This window comes from Cyprinus carpio, chromosome A3 (assembly GCF_018340385.1).
Source record: "Cyprinus carpio isolate SPL01 chromosome A3, ASM1834038v1, whole genome shotgun sequence".
Classification (NCBI taxonomy): domain Eukaryota; kingdom Metazoa; phylum Chordata; class Actinopteri; order Cypriniformes; family Cyprinidae; genus Cyprinus; species Cyprinus carpio.
Window position 1 is genome coordinate 9,366,088 of NC_056574.1, and position 19,005 is coordinate 9,385,092.

General features: G+C 36.0%; 1 protein-coding gene across 1 annotated transcript in view; it reads left to right on the forward strand.

Annotated features, from left to right (window-relative positions):
- The window catches only part of LOC109062935 (phospholipid-transporting ATPase ABCA3-like), a 43,559-nt gene extending 26,256 nt beyond the window's left edge, over positions 1-17,303 (forward strand). The window contains exons 15-29 of the mRNA XM_042717558.1: positions 2,247-2,345; positions 4,223-4,421; positions 5,770-6,079; positions 6,154-6,427; positions 8,088-8,292; positions 8,489-8,708; positions 8,797-8,955; positions 9,958-10,118; positions 10,218-10,352; positions 11,011-11,205; positions 11,345-11,532; positions 14,177-14,347; positions 14,435-14,631; positions 14,709-14,782; positions 15,299-17,303. Of these exons, the coding sequence (XP_042573492.1) occupies positions 2,247-2,345; positions 4,223-4,421; positions 5,770-6,079; positions 6,154-6,427; positions 8,088-8,292; positions 8,489-8,708; positions 8,797-8,955; positions 9,958-10,118; positions 10,218-10,352; positions 11,011-11,205; positions 11,345-11,532; positions 14,177-14,347; positions 14,435-14,631; positions 14,709-14,782; positions 15,299-15,430 (2,719 nt within the window). The 3' untranslated portion in view covers positions 15,431-17,303. The remainder of the gene's footprint in view (positions 1-2,246; positions 2,346-4,222; positions 4,422-5,769; positions 6,080-6,153; positions 6,428-8,087; positions 8,293-8,488; positions 8,709-8,796; positions 8,956-9,957; positions 10,119-10,217; positions 10,353-11,010; positions 11,206-11,344; positions 11,533-14,176; positions 14,348-14,434; positions 14,632-14,708; positions 14,783-15,298) is intronic.
- Positions 17,304-19,005: the final 1,702 nt, after the last annotated feature.

Below are 19,005 nucleotides of genomic sequence, written 5' to 3' on the forward strand. Positions count from 1 at the left end.
AAGACAACACTAACTTTACATCTCAGCTGAATACTGCATGGTGTTTTTGAAATACTGAAACCATATGTTCTATGCAACGCATTACAGTTGTAAGTGACATTATCTTTTCACCTGATTATGTTGCATGTTTAATGCAGCGAGTGGTGTATTGTTTTTATTTCAGACATAAAGAGTTAATTTCCATTTTTAACCCAGTTTTGTGTCTAATTGAATAATGAGTCAAGTCAGGTACATTGCATTGTAGGATATGATATATTTCAAGCAATGTTTTCTGGTTGTATGCAACACATTTTGGCAAAAGTAGCCTAGTTATTCAGTGCATATACAGTAGGTGTTTGTATACTGTGAACAGTGCTGCATACTACACACAGGTTACAGTACATATTAGACTTGGTTGACAGGAATGCAAACGTCAAGGTATAATCTTACAAGAGACAAAGAATTATGAAAAACTGGTTTGATGTATCCAGATAAATGAAGTGCATGAGACTGTAGTCTTGGTTTTTTGGTCTGGTTGTTGTTAGCTGCCGTAGCAACAGATGGACTAAATTTACCCATTGATCTGTTTTTAGTGAAGGTCTCGAAACATAAGTTTGCTCTGTTCATCAGATACGAGTGTTCCTCATCCCCAACTCTCTAAACCATCGTCAGTGAGAGACAAACATCCTAAAAGCATTCTTAAAAAAATGGTTCATCTCAGAAGTAAAATCATATCATTTTTAATTATGCATATGTTCCTCAAAGTTTACAAAATATTTTAATGGAATTAGGGTTATGTTAACTAGAACTAAAACTATATTAAAAAATTGCTAAAATAAACATTACCTGAAATAAAATATAATATATAAAATATATGTAATAAAACATATCATTGATACAAAAATAACATTGCATTGAATTCAGAAGTGTTTTATTAAGTTGATCAGTATTTGGTTGATGACTAGCAGTTTCAAGCGCCAAAAAAAGGACAAAACGTACCATAAACATATCATAAGAAAGGTTTACAACACTATCAACTATTTTACAATACTATCACAAACTAATATAGCTTATTAATAATACAGACTGGTTATCAAAATGAGAGAACGACATAAAATTTCCTAAATTTCAAGGTCTCTTCTTAGTCCTAACAGGAGTAGAAGGACAGTTTTTAAGCATATTTCATAAATTGATTGTATTCTGAAGCATAGTATAAAAAACTATTTAAATGAGATATTTAAAAAAGAACTTAAAGTCCCTCAAAAAGGCTAGTCGTCCACTTAAGACAAATGCTAGAGAAGGCAGGATAATGCTGAGAGTCTCAATGGGAAATCGGTTCAGCACTGCAGCTGGAATTGCTCATCAGTTGAACGCTGAACAGGATAGGGATCTGTTTAAGAGAAGTTGGACTGAAAGCACACTCTGCAGTGAACAAACCTCTCATCAGCAGAAAGAATCAAAAGGCTAGACTCACCTTTACTGAGGAGCATGTTGTGTGGAGAGAGGAGAACTGGTCCAAAGTTCACTTTAGTGATGAGAGCAAGTTTAATTTATTTGGGTCCGATTGGAAAACATTATGTTTGGTGTCAAACTGAGGAAAGACTGAAGCCCGAGTGCATAAAGAATAAGTGGTGGAGGAGGAAGTGTCATGGTTTGGGGGATGTTTTCTGCAGGAGTTGGGCTCTTGGACAGTTACATGGCAGGTGAATGTAAATGTTTATCAGAACCTCCTTCAGCAACACGCAGTTCCTTCCCTGCAAGCATCTCCCAATCAGCCTGTGATTTTCATGCAAGACAGTGCTCCAGTAACACAGCAGAACGGGTAAAGCAGTTCCTTGAAGCTGAAAACACTGAAATAATGAAATGGCCTGAGTCCTGATCTAAACTCAAACTGAAAATCTCTGGGAAATCCTTGGTGACAAAGTTATAGCTAAGAAACCCACTATAATCACCAAACTATGGAAAAGACTAGAAAAAGAGGGGATGAAGCAATGAAGATTAACAATATTTCAGGAACAAATCAAGTATTTATAGATTGTTCTCTAATTTTGATTTCCACTGTACTTCATACAAGCTTTGAGTGAGATTAGAATAATAATTTTTTTTAATTTTCTGTTGAACTGGTAAAAATGACATAAAGAATAAACGTGGATGGATTTGGCAGGAGTGATTTCTTTTCATGCTCTGTAGCTGGAGCAGGTATTGATTTTCATGTGTGTTCATGTGTGAGTTTGTACTGTTCTCTCAGATCTGGTGTTTCTCTGCAGGTTTGAGCTGCTGTTTGCTGAGCTGGAGATGAATCGAGACGAGCTGGGCATCGCCAGCTACGGGGCGTCTGTTACCACCATGGAGGAGGTTTTTCTCAGGTACTTGACCACAAGAACACAGATAATGAAGAATCTCCATGATATTGTGTGCTGATTTTCCCACCAGGCTCTACGGAGTTTTATTTTTATTAATACTATTACCATACTATTATACTATGCTTTAATAGTATTTAATAATAATTTGATTTTTTTATTTCTTATTTTATTTTACATTTTCATTTAAATTTTAGTGTAAATTAATTATTATTATTTAGTATATTATTAAATATTTAGTAATTTTGATGTGGTTTTATCATTTTTATTATTATTATTATTTTTTTCTTAACTGTGTTTTTATTAAACTTTTTTCCTTTTTTATAAAAAAAAAAACAGCAAAAAAAAAAAAACCAATAACAACAATTAAAGTTAAAATAAATACACACATCCTTGACAGCACTTCAAAGAATAGACCACGTAGCAGTACATTCACTGCATTGTTCAAGCATTAACATATATTAAGTCCATATATTTCCAGCAGATTTTCTATTAGTGTCCACCTCTGTCGAAAAATGTCCGATTTCAACTGCAAGTCTGCTGTCATCTTCTCAAACATGTATATCTGTTTCAGTCTATGTGTCCGTTCAGTCACAGTGGGCTCACGCACCTTCATCCAGTTCACAGTGATTATCTTCCTAGCTGCCATTAACAAGATATGTAATACAAATAAGTGGGATTTACTGAACTGATCTGAGGGGAAACCATCAAGCAAAAAAAATTCTGGATGCATCGGAATATCTCTTTCTAAAACTTTACTGATTTCTCTTTTTAACACCTTGCCAATACTCTTGTATTTTGGGACATTCCCAGAATATATGCACATAGTCCCCCACCATCCCGCAACTTCTCCAGCATTGTGATAATGTCGAAGTACTGTCAAATTTGGCAACCACCAGTGGAACTCTAAAGAATCTCATTTTCATTTTCCAATCAAATTCCTTCCACATTTGACTGCTGATACCCTTATGACAGCTAGCACATATATTTAACCACATCTCATCCTCTATTACAGCATTTAACTCGAGTTCCCAGTTTCTTTTGATATGAAATGTGTCGTCAGATTGGTCCTGCATTAACTTCCCATAAATATGTGCTATATGATTTTTAGTGGGTAGATCATGTTCAATAATATTGATAAAATATTTTTTTTTATTTGTTTTTTTTTATTTTTTTTTTTATGTTTTTTTTTTGTTTAGATTTAATTTATTTATTTTTTTATTTCATAAATAAATGTAAATGTGATTTTGCCACTTCAACTTATTTCAGTTAGTTTCCAAGGTATCTCTAATTCTCGTTTACTTTTTTTTTTTTTGAAGTGAAAATGTATTGCTAGAAAAACCAAACTTATTAAACTGTCATTTTGTAAATGGTATGTTCCCTGAGAAAGATTTTAACTCTGACCGTACCCAATCTAAAAATGCTCTTTCAGAAAAAGAGGTCTTCTGGGAGCACTTTAGTGACTCAAAAGAACTGATTCATTCAAAAAAAGGACTTCTCAACCCTACAGGGAACTGAAAAGTATGATTTTGCAGGACTAAATGACAGATCTCTGCTCTGAAAACACACCCTGCAGAAACATGCTCAGTCTCTAGTGTCATTCACAAGAGCTTTTTTAACCACTGCTCCTTTTTTCATCTCCAGAACATTTTTGGTAATGGTTTTGGGGAGCTCAGGTGCAGTCTTAAGTCTTCTGTCCTACTTTAAATGGCCATTAGCTGTAGGACAGGGCGCAGATTGACAGCTTCAATGCTATCCCTCCTTTTCTCCATTTCTCTGAATCCTTCTACATTGTGCGCTCCCAGCTGTGTCCCAGTAACAGCCGCTTTCTTTCATGCAGATCCTCATGTATGTGTCATCTTTTATGTAACTCATACTCTCAGGGTTGGAAAGCTCGTGGACTCCAGTCTGGATATTCAGGCCATCCAGCTTCCTGCTCTGCAGTACCAGCATGAACGGCGGTCACATGACTGGACCATGGACGACTCCAGCAGCATCAGTGGCATGACGGACGTGACGGATTTCACTGACAGCGGCACTATGATCTCAGAGGACGGCTCCAACATCAAACTCAACATTGGGGTCAGTGACTTCTCACAGAAAACTTAATGTGCTTTTAGAAATAAGGTGCTATTACTTTTCTAAGTAGTCACCTAAAACAGCTGAAGGAAATCCCTACTGACTGAGATTGAAAGATTCTGAATATTATAGAGGCTTGTGGATCTTGACCATGACTTATATAGACAAGCACTATTCACATGGTCATAAATATGATCATGTATATTTAGTATAGTATTTCTCTAGCATCTCTAAATGTAGGTTTTCCAGTAGTTTTTCCTCAAGAATGTCAAAATAGGGCTTGAAACTTGTTAAAAATTACCTTCATAAGATGTTGTTCATCCATCTCAGTAGGTTAAAAAAAAAAAAAAAAAAAAAAAAATATATATATATATATATATATATATATATATATATATATATATATATATATATATATAACTAATAATTCATAAATATATATACTTTTGGGAGATATTTTAAGTAGTTAAGTAATACTCTGATTTGTGTGATTTTTATTCATAAATTTAATACTATATTAAAATGTAAAAAAAAAAAAAAAAAAAAAAAAATTACAGTATGTCTAACAGGGTTGCAAGTGTGGATTTAGCCTAAATTAAGTTATTTCTCAGTAGGGATTAGTTGGTTTGTATTTTTTGATAAACATTTATTTATTTTTTTTTCATAAATTACAGAAATATATTTATGTTTAATCATTTTTATGCAATTGCTGAGTGTATTCCCTGAGTGTAAGACTTTTGTGTATTCATTTTTTTTCTTTTATTTTGTTAGGGGAAAATTATATTAATTTTTTTTTTTTTTGGTTATAATGTTTGGTAAAATAATTTAATTATTAATATTTAAAAATAAAAAATATATAAAAACTTTTTTTTAAAATATTTTTTAATTTACATTTTAATCATTGTTATATTTTTGAAAGTCTAATGCTCACCAAGGCTGCATTTATTTGATCAAAAATACAGTAAAAACAGTAATACTGTGAAATATTATTACAATTAAAACAACTGTTTACTATTTGAATATATTGTAGAATCTCATTTATTCCTGTAATCAAAGCTGGATTTCCAGCATCATTACTCCAGTCTTCAGTGTCACATGATCTTCAGAAATCATTCTAATATGCTGATTTTCTGCTCTAGAAACATTTCTCATTATCAGTGTTGAAAACCATTGTGCTGCTTCATATTTTTGTGGAAACCGTGATGCATTCATTTTTTTCAGGATTCTTTGAATAGAAAGTTCCAAAGAACAGCATTTATTTGAAACCGAAATCTTTTAAATGTTTGACATTTTTTTAGATAGATTATTTGTTTTTTATCATTTATTACTTTCTGCATGTGTTTATCCTCAGGCCAGGCTCTATATGCAGCAGTTCTATGCTATGTTCCTGAAGAGGGCGCTCTACAGCTGGCGCAACTGGAAAGTGATGGTGGCTCAGTTTCTGGTGCCGCTCATTTTTACTGTGTTGGCCCTCGTAGTGGCCCGCTCCCTCCCTGGAAGCAAAATCACGCCCCAGCTCCGTCTGGCGCTAAAACAGTATGGCCCTACTCATGTACCCGTGGCTGTAGACGTCAGTGCTGGGCCGCTGGCTACAGCTCTGGCTGAGATCTATGCCGCACAGCTGCCTTCCCAGAATGCCATTCCTGCCACTAATATAACAGGTAATAAATAACCGAATAAATAAATAAACGGGAGCTGCCTCAGCAACATCCTAACCTGTCGTTTTTCCTATCAGATTTGTCGGAGTATGTGCTATATAATGCCATGAGGGAGGGCGGAGCTTTCAATGAGCACTGCGTGGTGGGCGCGACTTTCAGGGGCCGATCCAGGAAGAACACTGAGGTCATCGGCTACTTCAACAACCAGGGTTATCACACCCCTGCTACGGCACTCATGCTGGTTGATAACGCTCTCTACAAGCTACTGGCCGGACCCAAGGCCTCCATCCAGACTGGAAATTACCCCCTGCCCCGCAACATGTCCGAGACGGCCCAGAGCCAGCTGTCTGAGTACGTGTCCTCTTTGGGAGTATTTAGTGGTGCTTGACAAGTAGGGCCTATGAAATTTGATTTAATTTTTCATTTTAAGATAAGACACTGCAGGCAAAACCATTGCTTTTATCAGGATGTGGTCAGTTTTGTGATTTTGAGCTATTTTGCCTCCTTAACATGTCACACTAGTGGAAAGAAAACATCGTGTTTATTTTTCATTACACTTCATCTGTTTGTATCTGCAGATTTTATTTACAATACATATCTCTACTTTAATAGGACTCAAGTACACTAAACGTTTCGGTTTTATTCAATTTTAATCTATATTTTGAAGGTTTTTACAGATGTTTTTTTTTTATATATCATTTGACAGTTTTTTTTATGATTTATTGGGTAAAAACTTCAAACTCTAATGTAACAACAAAACAAGACTAAAAAAAAAAACATTTATTTACTATATTTATTTTCAGAAATTCTTTAATTTTCCTAGATTCTGTTTATTTATGGTTTAATAAATTTAAATAATATAATTAAATATATATATATATATATATATATATATATATATATATATATATAATATATATATATATATATATATATATATATATATATATATAAATTAAGGCAGTGGCTATTTACACTAAGTGAAAATATCATATTTTCTTAGCGATAGAGGCTAGTTACACTATGGTAAAATAGCAGGCTTTTCTATTTATTGCAAATAGTGGCAATTATCTGCACCTCAGTATTGTAGTACATTATAAAACAGTATACTATAATAACTTATTGAATGGAAATTTTAATTTTAATTCAAATTATTACATGGATGCCACCTTATTGGGACAATAAAGCCCTCCCTACACCTACCCTAACCCTACCCGATACTTTATTTTCAACTTTTTGATTATTTCCTTCATATTTGTTGAAAATAAATGCTTTTCTGATTCTGATGTGATTTGAAATTTGAAAAGGGAGAAAAAAAGTTCGCCAAAAGGCAGATTTGAACCTGAATCGATCGTGTCAAAATGATTATGAAACTGTTTTTTTTTTGTGATAGTGGAATATTTTGTTGGTTTGAGGAGTTAGTGTAAATAGCCTCTGCAAACAAGGCAGGCTATTTGCACTCCATTAAATTAAAACATGGCCAAAATTTTGATTTTGTATGATATTCCTTATAAAATAATGTTTTAATATATTGTTGTGAGAAGTACATTCTGTCATAATTTCTTTAAGTTAAACTGAACTTTTATTTTGACAAGTTGTAGTGAAGACCTTTGAGTTTCTGTGTGTGACTATAGTTTTCTTAAAAGAAATGGTTAAATTGCGGGTAAAGTGACTCTCATGTGTTCACGTCCTCATATAGTGAGATGGCGGATGCTAAAAACACCACAAACATTTTTTTAGTATGTGTAGTAGATGAAACCGTGCCACTCATATACACAGAACAGACTTCATACTTAAAAAATAGTTTTTTTGCTGTTTAATATTCATAGACGCTAGTCCATATCATGTCTTGATTTAGATTTTTATGACTGGATTCCTTGATTCTGTCAGCGTTTCTGCATCGCAAAAATCATAGCCTAAGGCATCAGAACAAACCAAGAACCCTAAGTGAAGTTCACTTGGGACACCTAGTCATTTAGATGGTCTTTCATCCTCATTTTTGTCTCTGCAGGGGTCAGACAGGCTTCGCCATCGCTATAAACCTCATGTATGGCATGGCGTCATTAGCCAGCACCTTCGCCCTGCTCCTCGTCTCTGAGCGGTCGGTGAAGTCCAAGCATGTGCAGCAGGTCAGCGGTGTCTACCTTTCCAACTTCTGGTTCTCCGCCCTACTGTGGGACCTCATCAACTTCCTGTTGCCCTGCCTGCTCATGCTGGTCAGTATGAATGTACTGTCTAGGTTCTGTAAGTGGTTCTTAATTCTTAAAGGGTGCTGCAAAATGCCTTAAAATGCTTTAAGTGGTTATGCTTTAAAATGAGCTAAAACTCAAGATGCACAGTGATTCAAATTCATTCCCTCAACACCTGGCTTTTGGAAAACCTGGATATATGAGGCTGATTTGTCATTTCTAGGTGGTCTTCCGGGTGTTTTCAGTGAAAGCATTTGTGGCTGAAAACCACCTGGTGGACGTTCTGCTGTTGCTGCTTCTGTATGGCTGGGCTGTGATTCCCCTCATGTACCTGCTCAGCTTCATGTTCTCCTCGCCCGCCACCGCTTACACGCGCCTCACTATCTTCAACATCCTCAGTGGCACAGCCACCTTCCTCGCGGTCACCATCATGACCATACCTGGTGAGACACGCACGTCCGCACTTGCATTTCAATTCTTGCTAGAATGTCTGTTCAAACACTTTGCATTCTTGTGGTTGTTGTCCCTCAGAGCTGAAGCTGGTAGACCTGTCTCACCTCCTGGATAAGATCTTCCTGATCTTCCCGAATTACTGCTTGGGCATGTCCTTCAGCGAGTTCTATCAGAACTACGAGATCATCACTTTCTGCACCTCCAGCTTCTTTGCCGAGGACATTTGCAAGTACTTCAGTGAGTGACTGATAATCAACCTGAAAAACCACCTGAACTGAAACTCATGAGCTCATGCTTGGTCACTTCTGATCAGTTATTTCTGATTAGCTGTGATTTTGCTGTATCCATGCTGAATTTTAATTTTCAGTGCTGACATATGATGAATGGATGATTAGATATAATGGAAAGATGGTTATGTATGATGCATGGATGGTTAGATATATATAAATGGTTAGATATGTATAGATGGTTAGATATATTGGAATTATTGGTTTGATGTGATGGATTGATTGATTGATTGATGGTTAGATATGATGGATTGTTGATGAGAAATTATGGCTATAATGGTTATATATTATGGAAAGATGGTAATGTATGATGGATGGATGCTTTGTTAGATATGATGGTTAACTATGAAGAATAGATTATTAGATATGATAGATGGCTAGATATGATATAGATTGTTAAATATAACGGAATTGATGGATGGATGGATGGATGGATGGATGGTTGGATACAATATATAGATGGTTAAATATGATATAGATGATTGGTAAAATGGATGGATGGTTAGAAATGATGTATAGATGGTTAAAAATTAAATATGGATGTTAGATATGATGAATTAATGGCTAGAAATGATGCATATGAAAAATTGCAAGTAAATATGTTCCTGTAGTTTAGTTATGGTGGATTTAATGTGGAATTATCTCATGAATTACAAATGAAGTTTCACTTCGCTTCTGCAAATGTGGAGCCCTGGATATTGAATTTTTGTTTTTCTGTAATATGTTAGCCTGTGTGTGTCTAAGCTGATTACATAATCTGTTGTGTTTATTGTATCGATGGACTAGCACCGCTAGCTGGTAAATCTTCTGAATATTGCCAAAAATGTAATTTTATTAACTGACGTCATTGAAAAGCTACTAGCAGTGCAAGCATGAGCGTTTAGCATCATGTGGTGTACTTAATGTGGATTGTGTTGTGATTCTCATTGGCATTTTTGCTGGTCATCTGCAGACATCACGTATCAAGTCAACTACTTTTCCATGGATGAGCCTGGAGTGGGTCGCTTCCTGGTGGCCATGTCCCTGCAGGGTGTCGTCTTCATCGCCCTGCTTTTCTTCATAGAGCTCCGGTGCATCCATGTGCTATTCAACCTCAGCATGGGACCCAAAAAGGTGGGAGGGGAAAGAAAAGGTGGGATATGGTGCTGCGTTTTATTGGGTTGGATGCTAACAATCACAGCTGTGGGCGTGTGTGTTTTTTTTTTTTGTCAGATTTTGCTGTTGGCAGAAGAAGCTCTTCAACCTGAGGACAGAGATGTTGCGGAGGAGAGAAAAAGAGTTTTGGAGTGCCAGCCAGTGGTTGACTCCATGGTGGGCAGCCCACTCATCCTACAGGAGCTCAGCAAGGTATGAAGTTCACATTTTATTATTTGGCTCCAAACTGCAGTAGGTTAATGTGATTACCTCAAAGTTTCAGTTTCCATCCTTTTTTTTTTAGCCAGTTCGAAGTTTGTTCATTTTTCTAAAAGATTCCATCAGATCATCTTTAGAACATGCTGTGAAAAAGTATTTTGGATTGTTTTAATGCATTGACATGCAAGTTCCACTGTACCATTACACAGTACACAAAACCAGTTGGGTGTTCCCATCTGTTGGCCAAAGTGCATAAAACATGCAGAAAATTAGTTTAAACCTCAAAATTGCTTTGGAATACTTTGGCCTTTGGTCATGCTCCATTTTATAACTAATCCTTTCTATGGCTTCCTGCTATTTTGTGGACATTTTTAGGAAGGAAGCCTCACAGAATCCACTAAATTGGTTATTGGTATGCAAAAACGTTACTGGCAAATATGCTTAACAGGAAGTGATGTAGTCTCTTATCACACGTTTAACATTTCATTGCCACAATGCCCTGAAAATACCACCTAAATTTGGTCATAGCGTCACCTACTTATATAATTATTATTTTTACCAAACAAATTTGTTACCAGACAAAATTGTTTGGTGTTTAGTTTATTGTTTTTGCCTTTTTTCCCTTTTTTAATCTGTGGTTGTATTTCTCTAGGTATATTCATGTGGGCAGTCACTGTTAGCGGTGGACCGTTTGTCTTTGGCCGTTGGGAAGGGCGAGTGCTTTGGTTTACTGGGATTTAATGGAGCAGGGAAGACTACGACATTCAAAATGTTGACGGGTGATGAAAGCATAACTTCAGGAGACGCCTTTATTGACGGCTACAGCATCCACCGAGATGTGAAAAAGGTTGAGCATTTTGTTTTCTCATATTGCCATTTGATATAAAATAGTTCCCTCACACTGGAAATTAACATTTAGACAAGAGAGATATTTAGATTTGGTGTAAGTGAATGGTTCAACAGTATTAAATATGACTTCACTTCAGGTGCAGCAGAGAATTGGCTACTGTCCCCAGTTTGACGCGGTGCTAGATCACATGACAGGGCGGGAAACCCTGAGCATGTATGCCAGACTGAGGGGCATCCCAGAGAAATACGTCACAGCCTGTGTAGAGAACGTCCTGCGTTCACTGCTGCTCGAACCTCACGCTGACAAACTTGTCCGCAGCTACAGGTATGAACAAGAGACCCGAGAGAAGAAGGATGGATGGATGGACGGTTAGATATAATTGATGGGTGGTTAGATATGATCAATGCACGGTTAGAAATGCTGGAAGATTAGAATTGATGGTGAGATGAGGGTTAGACATGCTATAAAGATGGTTAGATGTGATGAATGCATTGATAAGTATTGATCGTTGATTAGAAATGAAGGATGATTTGGGTTATGATAGAGGTATTTAATGGGTGGTTAGATATGATGAAGAATGATTGGTAAAATATGATTGTTATATATGATTGGGTTGATAGATATGATTTATGAGTAGTTAAATATGATTTGTAGGTGGTTAGATCGATGTGATAATGGATGGCAAATTATGAAATATGGAGGATTATATATGATTAATGTGTGGTTATGTATGGTGAATGAATCGTAAAATATTTATGATTCGTGGGTGGTTGGACATGATATATGGATGTTAGATATGATTCATGGATGGTTAGATAAGATTTGTGGATGTTATATAAGATACGTGGATGGTTAGATAAGATTTGTGGATGGTCAGATATGATTTGTGGATTGTTAGATAAGGTTAATGGATAGTCAGATATGATTTATGGGTTTTTGATCTGATTCATCTGTGGTTAGATATGATTCATTGATAGACATGATTTGTGGGTGGTTGGATATGATGATGAATGGCTCATGAGATATGATATATGGATGTTAGATGGTTAGTGGATGTTTAGATATGATTTGTGGGTGGTTAGATATGATTAATGGATGGTTAGATATTATTTGTGGGTGGTTAGATATGATTGATGGATGTTTAGATATGATTAATGGATAGTTAGATATTAGTTGTGGGTGGTTAGGTATGATTTGTGGGTGGTAAGATATGATTGATGGATGTTAGATATGATAAATGGATGGTAAGATATTATTTGTGGATATTTAGATATGATTAATGGGTGGTTAGATGTGATTAGTGGATGGGTAGTAGTTAGATATGATTAATGGGTGGTTAGATATGATTAATGGATGGTTAGATATTATTTGTGGGTGGTTAGATATGACTTGTGGGTGGTTAGGTATGATTTGTGGGTGGTAAGATATGATAAATGGATGGTAAGATATGATTTTTGGATATTTAGATATGATTAATGGGTGGTAAGATATGATTAGTGGGTGGTTAGATATGATTTGTGGGTGGTTAGATGTGATTTGTGGGTGGTTAGATGTGATTTGTGGGTGGTTAGATATGATTAATGGGTGGTAAGATATGATTAGTGGGTGGTTAGATACGATTTGTGGGTGGTTAGATGTGATTTGTGGGTGGTCAGATATGATTAATGGGTGGTAAAATATGATTAGTGGATGGTTAGATATGATTTGTGGGTGGTTAGATATGATTAATGGGTGGTAAAAATTTGATTAGTGGATGGTTAGATACGATTTGTGGGTGGTTAGATATGAATTGTGGATAGTTTGACATGATTTGAGGGTGGTTAGATATGATTAATTGATAGTTAGATATGATTTGTGGATAGTTAGATATGATTTGTGGATAGTTAGATATGATTTGTGGGTGGTTAGATATGATTAATGGGTGGTAAGATATGATTAGTGGGTGGTTAGATATGATTTGTGGGTGGTTAGATGTGATTTGTGGGTGGTTAGATATGATTAATGGGTGGTTAGATGTGATTAGTGGATGGTAAGATATTATTTGTGGATATTTAGATATGATTAATGGGTGGTTAGATGTGATTAGTGGATGGTTAGATACGATTTGTGGGTGGTTAGATATGAATTGTGGATAGTTTGATATGATTTGAGGGTGGTTAGATATGATTAATTGATAGTTAGATTTGATTTGTGGATAGTTAAGATATGAATTGTGGGTGGTTTAGATATGATTAATGGATGGTTATATATATTATTTGTGGGTATATGATTATTATTTGTGGGTGGTTATATATGATTAATGGATGGTTAGATATGATTTGTGGGTGGTTATATATGATTTGTGGGTGGTTAGATGTGATTTGTGGGTGGTCAGATATGATTAATGGGTGGTAAAATTTGATTAGTGGATGGTTAGATACGATTTGTGGGTGGTTAGATATGAATTGTGGATAGTTTGATATGATTTGAGGGTGGTTAGATATGATTAATTGATAGTTAGATTTGATTTGTGGATAGTTAGATATGATTTGTGGGTGGTTAGATATGATTAATGGATGGTTAGATATTATTTGTGGGTGGTTAGATATTATTTGTGGGTGGTTAGATATGATTAATGGATGGTTAGATATTATTTGTGGGTGGCTAGATATGAATTGTGGGTGGTTAGATATGATGGATGGTTAGATGTTATTTTGAATGCATGGCTAAATATTATGGCTTGTTAGATTTGATATAAAGATTGTGTTAGATATGATGGATGGTAAGATAATGGTTTGATATCATGTATGGCATGTTATATAATTTATATTGATGTTTAGATAAATGCATGAGTGAATATGATAGACTAGTTTATTGAAGTGTAAGGAAACAGATGCAACAGGAAGCCTCTGAATGTCAGAAGTTAAATCATTGGTTTGTTATATGCTGTTTGCGGTGTATTCTAAGTTGTCTGTTGGATCCTACACAGTGGCGGCAATAAGAGGAAGTTGAGTGCAGGCATGGCTCTGATCGGTGGGCCGCCTGTGATCTTCCTGGACGAGCCGTCCACTGGCATGGACCCTGTGGCCAGACGGCTGCTTTGGGATGCAATTACACGCACCAGAGAGTCTGGTAAAGCCATCATCATAACCTCACACAGGTAAGCCACAAGTACTGCAAATATGAATGGAAAATGAAAAGAAGCTTGTTACATCAGAACAAAATCTTTCTCATTCTCTCTCTGCAGTATGGAGGAGTGTGAGGCGCTGTGTACTCGGCTGGCTGTCATGGTGAACGGCCAGTTTAAATGTCTGGGCAGCCCACAGCACCTGAAGAGCAAGTTTGGTAGCGGTTACACGCTGCTGGCGAAGGTCCGCATGGACACGGAGTTAGAGGAGATGGACCTTCAGCTCTTCAAAGACTTCATTGAGAGCACCTTTCCAGGTATTTAAATGACCTGTTTTGTATTTGCGCTGGACAGTTTGGCGGTTTTTATAACTTTCACCTGATGGCTCTCGCAGGAAGTTTACTGAAGGATGAACACCAGGGAATGGTCCACTATCACCTGACTGACAAAACTCTCACCTGGGCACAGGTACGTCTCAAACACAAGCAGTCTAAACTTTTTGTTGTTCCCAATAGCATATTACTATTTCTGCAGTATGTATGTTGCAAACAATATGCAAATGCTCTCTATGTTTACAATATACCCAGACTGACCAAATAGTGGGTTCCCACAATGCAATGCACAGGACTTGACCGTCCTTTTCCAGTGTGACAGATAAACCAGAAATGATGATTACATCTGTAAAATTATTTAATAAAATACAAAATTCAATTCAATGTCTTTTCTTTTTTTTAATCACAAAATTAAAAAAAAAATTGGGGAAAATTCACCATAACAGTTATTTTAACTGGATGACAGTAACATTTCTTTTTGCTTTTTTAAAATACTAACCAGTAAACACTGTGTGGTATGGAGTACATTAGTTGTCGATTTTGAACATGACCAATGTTTACACAAACATACTCATTATTGACTCATTTTGATGTGTTGCACATTTTGAATCCAAAACTAAATTGCTTGATTAGGCTTGGCTTTTTGTCTCAGGTGTTTGGTGTTTTAGAAACAGCCAAAGAGAAGTACAGCATTGAGGACTACTGCGTCAGCCAGATCTCTCTGGAGCAGGTGTTCCTCAGCTTCGCCCAGTTCCAGCACTGCGCCGAGGCCTGCAGGAAATGACACGCTCAAGCACTAAAAGGGCGGAGCTTCACCTGATGAGTAGGAGGTACAGCCTGGGCAGACTGACTCTCCGTCAGACCACTGGACATTGCTCAGGTGCCTCTCTTCACATACACATCTCTGACGTGATCATACACGCGTAACAAACACTTCCAGACTCAAACACTGTGTCGCACGGAGACAGGACCACCAACGCAAGTTTCAAGTCTGTGTGTGTGTTTGCGAGCAGTTTGAGTTCAAATGGGAAGTTAGTCACACCATCAGAAACAGTCTTTGAATTTTAATCGGTGGGGCTCTGCACCGAAAAGAAAGGACGTTTATTCATCATCTGTAAGCGCAACAGACGGGATGTCTTGTGTGCACTTGTGTACGATTGCGGTGTTATTTATAAATGTCATCTTTGTTTGGTTCTGCTCACCTGTTTTTTTTTTTTTTTTTTAAATGTGGTCTCAACGCTTAAGGTATGTGCGTTTCACCCCTTTTTCTGATAAAATATGCAAAAAGGCCAGAAATATCAGAAAATGCAATGTCCAAAAACATGTTATTAAAAGCTGCTTCTTTGGGATTCGCAATGTTACTGAATGTAAATTTAATAGAATAGCTTAAGATCATTTGTAGAATTTATACAATAGATTTATTCCCCTTATCTAAGCATTGATAGTCCACTATTTGTTAGATATCGTTTTATCTTCTACAAAAAAGCAAATCGTTCCATGTAATAGAGTTTTGCTTATGTATTTCAAAATAAAAGTCACTTAAAAAAAAATTTCGCTGCTAAAAAAAAAAACATTCCTCAATTTTTTCTTTTCTTTTTTTTCCCAATGAGACCACAATATTTTAATACTTTTTCCCTCCACATTTCCATTTCTACTTATTTTTTTACCAGTGAGACATTCCTCCTCCAGATTGACAATGGAGGATTTTTTTGAAGTGCATCATGAGCTTTGTGTAATTTCGCAGATGACCACTAGAGGACGTACAGTGCTCTTTTTCATTTTTTTATTGTATTTTTTTTTTACATCCGCATCAAACTGAATGTGTCTTTAGATACACTAAATGTCCTCTTGTGTGATTCTGTCACAGAGCAACAACCACAAGCTTTTGTTTTGTTTTATCATCTTGCACTACTGATGTGGACCAATCCATCCTCCTTCACAAAGATCCATAAAAGCGCCCACAGAAACATGACATTTTGCAATTCAAGATGGTTTATTGTAAGATTAATTGTCCGTAAAATTATTCTTATGTCATTTTTTTTGCATTGAATGTATTTTATGAACTTGTATTTCATGTTGCCGAGGCTCAGTGACTCTCAGGTCATCCTGCTCTTTTCTATATCGTTAATGCTCTTAGTCACTCTTGAGTCAGATTGAAGGACGTCAGCCAGTCTTTGTTCAACATGATTCTACATCATTATAGTGATTGAAAGTTAAGCAGCATGGTTTGCCTTCCCAGACCAGGTCCACGTTTCCGTCCACATTCATGTGAACTGAATGTACTTTCATAGCAAAGGAAGAAAACACGGGCTCATTCGAACACACTGACGTACTGTAGATAAGATAGGGCTTGATGGTGACTGACTACAAATTTTCTTTTCTACGTGTTTGTCGTTGATTGGTCTAATTTGCACAGTGCTCTGGCTGTTGTGTCTGAACTGCTTGTTTGAAAGTGAAAATATTGCATTTTGAGAATCGAGAAGGCAAACTTGGGAATGTTAATGATGACAATGTTAATTAAAAATGGTCAAATGTATACCATAATAAAAAAAGGGAATTTACATTGTAATCTTGTGTACTGTATCACTAAATTAACCTTGTGAGAAATGTAAGAATTGTCATTTCTTTTTATATTAAATCTGCCTTATGCAAAGGAATTATGTTCTGCAGTCGCTTTCTTTTCATATAGATTTTTTATTATCCTATGATCCCGTTCACACACTGATGAATAATTTCTGCAATAATTAACAACTGAATCTAGCAATACTCGTCTAGTTTACTTTCCAGCTCCAAATCCGGAAACGTGAGTCCATTATGTAATAAAGATAAACCAGCTGTTGTCAGTTAATAATTAACTTCAGTTCAGAAGTGTAATAAAGTTCTTGAATGATTGTATTTTTACTATTATTGTTATTACAAATTTATAAATACTAAATGACTTCTGCAGAACAGGACAGAAGAACTCCAGTGTTGTTTGTTCTTAACATTTTTCAAGATATCATTTGTGTTACGCAGAAGAAAGTCAAACAGAGAAAATTGAGTGAGAGTGTGAGAAAATGACAAAATGTTACATTTTTGGTGAACTGGCCCTTTAAATACCATTGACTCTTTGCTTGTTTGTTTTTTATTTATTGTTCATTTTCAAGGACAAAAATATGATTTATGTACTACTTATTATGAGCTTTTTAATAATTTACTAAATTTATTATATATACTTTTATATTATGTATATACATCATATTTCCTCAATTACTTTGATGATATTTTTCTCACATATTTCATATTGTACCCACATTTTAGTACTTGAATCCAATGTCTTTATACTTTTTGCTTCCTTCTTTAAACTCCAGTTATGCATTCTTTTATTAACAGTATCAGCAGGTGTAAGACGGGTGTTAGCTTTGTTCTGGGGAAATAAAGGAGGCTAGAGTTCATTTCATAAAGTTTTACCAGTATAAGACTCAGAAAAAAAAAAGGTACAAAGTAACTGGGTCAGTAGGTACCCTAAAGTACAGAAGCTTAAAGATAAATCTTTGTACCTTAATTACTCCCAAATGCTACATATTAGTCCCTTAAAAGTATATTAGCATATTTGGGAAGGGTGTCACCCCAGTCTTTTTTTTTTTTTTTTTTAGAGCGCATGAGTTAAAAAAAAAAAAAAAACTCAAATAATATTCCACTATTTAATGCCATTATTCATCTTGAGCTTTTGTGTTTTCAGACCTGTTAGCACTCGTGCGTAAGAATCAAAAGATGATGTTTACACCCTCCATGTTCCTGTCAACCCTTGACACAGTTAGTAATTAAAGCAAATCATCCTCAGACAGGTGAAGGTTCAGCCATGGGAAAAGGAGGGCGAATGTCAACACTTCTTTCAGTACTGCAGCAACAAAAGGTATTTAAAGGGATACTCCATCCCAAAATGAAAATTTTGTCATTAATCACTTACCCCCATGTCGTTCAAAACTTGTAAAAGCTCCGTTCGTCTTCGGAACACAATTTAAGATATTTTGGATGAAAACCTGGAGGCTTGAGACTGTCCCATAGACTGCCAAGTAAATAACAGTGTCAAGGTCCATAAAAGGTATGTCAAGATTGTCAAGCAAAATCGATTAAAGAATTTGAGTGAACTTCACAAGGAATGGACTGAGGCTGGGGTCAAGGCATCAAGAGCCACCACACACAGACGTGTCAAGGAATATGGCTACAGTTGTCGTATTCCTCTTGTTAAGCCACTGCTGAACCACAGACAACATCAGAGGCGTCTTACCTGGGCTAAGGAGAAGAAGAACTGGACTGTTGCCCAGTGGTCCAAAGTCCTCTTTTCAGATGAGAGCAAGTTTTGTATTTCATTTGGAA